General features: G+C 54.1%; 1 protein-coding gene across 1 annotated transcript; it reads right to left on the bottom strand.

Moving 5' to 3' along the window:
- Window positions 1-1,291: 1,291 nt before the first annotated feature.
- LOC116583507 (UPF0472 protein C16orf72) lies at window positions 1,292-2,543 on the bottom strand. Its single transcript, XM_032331581.1, has one exon. The coding sequence runs from the start codon at window positions 2,511-2,513 to the stop codon at window positions 1,656-1,658; it is 858 nt and encodes a 285-aa protein (XP_032187472.1). The 5' UTR covers window positions 2,514-2,543; the 3' UTR covers window positions 1,292-1,655.
- Between the last annotated feature and the right edge of the window lie 697 nt (window positions 2,544-3,240).

Here is a 3,240-nt window from a genome sequence, read left to right as displayed (position 1 = left end):
GAAACAACTTTCTAATATGAACCTAAAAGTCAAGGAATTACTCATCTATCTACAATACTTTATACACTTGTTTTAGAAGAGCCTGAGGGAGACCGGTATGTTTTAACTTCCTCCCACCCCTTCCATAACTATTCCACCTCCTCTGCCTCACCCACCCCTATCCAGAACCACTTTGGCCTTTTAGGTGTCCCTAAGACTTTCATTTCCAAATCCTTTCCATTCTTATCCCCCTTCTCATATTTTTTTTCAGGCCAGAGGATGCAGATCTTTCACAACTCCAGCGGTAAGATGTACCGCTCGGGCAATTTCAGGAACTCCAAGGCTGCCCTAATATGCACGGTGACTATCCTGAGTGCTCATGAGTTGAACACACTTGTAATACAAGACCTGGGATATTTAGGCAAGTTTCAACTATCAGTTTCCTGTTCAAACACAGAGACTCTACTTTCTGATTTCTAAATGGATCTGTTTTCCTGCTTTTTCTAAAATACAATGGATTTTAATGTTTTGCTGACCTTTACTTACAGAGAAGAGAGAACATTTATTGAGCACCCTTATGTGTTTAAGCACTGGACTCGATACTTAAATTACGGATATCATCTTATCCTCATGACTACTTTAGGAGACACAAAGTTCCATTTTACAGATGAAAAACTGAGGTCAAGAGACCTTAAGTGATTTCCCCAAAATCATGCAGTGAAGCTGTGGGACTGGGATTTTCCTGCTGGTCCTTTTTTAATACAAAGCTCATGCCCTTTTAGTTATATCATGCTGTATCCTTAAATAAAATCCAGTTCATTCTGACTAGTCTGTCTTCCAATTCAAAACAGAGACCACCAAAAAGATATAACCTCAGGAAAAGGAACCTTTTACATTCCTCAGTTAAAGGAGCACCACTGCGCCACCAGGACCACCATCTTTGATCTCAGGATCTCCACTGTTGGCTTAATTTTCCTAAAGAGCACTGAATGGACTCAATATCAAGTATTACCTGCCCAACCATTATAGCATCCCTTCACACCATCACATAATCACCCTAATAACCAACTATATAAAGAAAAAAACACCTTACAGCCTAATATGTATTACTTGCACACTTTGTACAAGTTAGGTGCATGGTAAAGTGGAGCAAAAATAGAAAATTCCAGATTTCACCAAGATGTCAAGTTTCACATTTTGACGAAATGTAACTGAACTGGCAAAAAATGGTTAAAGCAAATAACCAAATAATAGAGGATAAAAGTATCCTATAACCAAGTAAACACCTGTTCGTCTTTCCCCTTTAAGAATTTTAAATAAGGTCACATTTTTCATTCAACAAACATTTATTGAGCACCAGCAACTGTGCTGAGTGCTAAGGAATATTAACTGTGAACAAGATAAACCAGGCTCCCGCTTTTGACCGGATACTTCTGCTTTTGCTGATCTTGCTAACTACTACATAATACTTGTTCTCTGCTAGAATTACATTTTCGGGAAAGTCCGAGTCATACGAGGCCTCTTCTAGAATACTTTAAAAGTTTCTGTATGGCAAACTTGATAGAAATCTTTAACTTTGAGAAGAAAACGATGGTCTCGAGCATCCTTTTCGACAAACACGTGGAAGGTCAAGTTAGCTCTCAAGTAACATGGCAGCTGGTGGCCAACGGCGAGGTTCAGACCATTCGGTTGCGCTTGTGGGTGGGGGAGTCTGTGACACCATCCCCGCACTGGGCCGAGGTGCGCTTGCGGGTCCCCCCACTGTCCAGGCGGAGGGCCGGTTCTTCTGAGTTGAAGGGGTTCAAGTCGTCCTCCAGGAAGCTACTTTTTCGGCGCCCACCTCCAGGGCTACTGGTGGGGACGCCGTTGGTGGCCCCGCCGCTGGCTTGAGGCGGGGAGCCAGGGGCGCCAGATCTCACGCTGATGCTCGCCATGGCACCACTGAGGCCATGCAGGGCGATGGCCTCATGGAAGGGCTGCAGGTCGACGTCTACGGACGATCCGGCCCCGGTGGCTGCGGCCTGGCCGGAGGCCGCGACAGACAGCTTCGGCGGCGTCCTGGGGGTGCGCGACGGTGGAGGTGCGGGGGGCACCTTGCCACACAGGAAGCTGATCAGGTCTTCGCGGAGAATGGTGCTCCGGCCCTTCTTCACCCACTCCAGGACATCTCTGATGCGACGCTGGTAGCCGACCTGGACGCCCAGGTCAAAACTTCGTTGGTGGGCATCCCCGCTCTCTTTGTAGAGACTGGTCACGGCCATGGCCGCGTTCTGGAAGGGGTCCCAGATGGACAGATCTGGCTGTTGGCACCCGGCATCCTTGTAGAGCTGGGCCACGGCGGTGGCAGAGATCTGGAAGAGGTGCCACAGCCTCTGCCGCTCGCTCTTGAGCCCCGCTGCCTCCGCGGCCGCCTCCTCCTGCAGCTCGGGGGGCAGCTGCTCCCCCTGCTCGGCCTCGGCCAGGCACTGGCGTTCCCACTTGGAAAACCAGTGCTCCGCCACCTCGGCCTCGCCCTCCTTCGGCTGCTCCTCCATCCTCCTCCTCCTGGCCGCTCGTCTCCTCCACCGCCGCCTCCTCCTCCGCCTACTCTTGCTCCTCCACCTCCACCTCACCTCCTGCTCCGCGCTCCCCTCCTCCTTCTGCGGCCGCCGCCGCCTCCTCCGCGTGCGCCGGCGGGCGGTCGCGCGGGCGGCGGGGCCCTGAGGCCAACTGTTCCGGCGCGCGCCGCCCGCGGCCCTGGTGCACGCCCCGCCCCGCCCCGCCCGGCCCGGCCCCCAGCTACGCCGCGGAGATAACTCCGCAGCCGCCGGCGCCGCCTTGCTGCCCCCTTCCGGCCCCGCCGTCCGCTCCTAGGGCCCCCCCACGGCGCCGCGGCCTCCCCGCAGCCGCCGCCGCAGCCGCCGCCGCCGCCGCCGCCGCTCCAGCCACGGTCCCGCGGCTCGGCCCCAGCCCCCCCGCTCCGCCGCGGCTGCCGCACCAAGAACTCGGAGGGGGCCCGGCTGGAGCGCTGCCTCAACGCGGCGCTTGCCTACCACTTGGCCCTCTTTTCACACATTTTTTGAGACTTGTCGGCTTCATCCAATGAGCTGATCAAATTTTACATCCTATGTTGCCAGAGAGGATTATGGGGCAACTTCATGGTGTCGATCACATCCAGGGCGCCGATCCGGGAAGGCCGGGGGTGGGGGTGTGGGGGGAGTGTGGGGTGGGTGGCGTGGAAGGAGCTTGACCCCCGCGAAGAGGCAGGCAGCCTGAATCCCA

This window comes from Mustela erminea, chromosome X (assembly GCF_009829155.1).
Source record: "Mustela erminea isolate mMusErm1 chromosome X, mMusErm1.Pri, whole genome shotgun sequence".
Lineage (NCBI taxonomy): Eukaryota > Metazoa > Chordata > Mammalia > Carnivora > Mustelidae > Mustela > Mustela erminea.
This window is presented reverse-complemented; position numbering and strand designations above follow the sequence as displayed.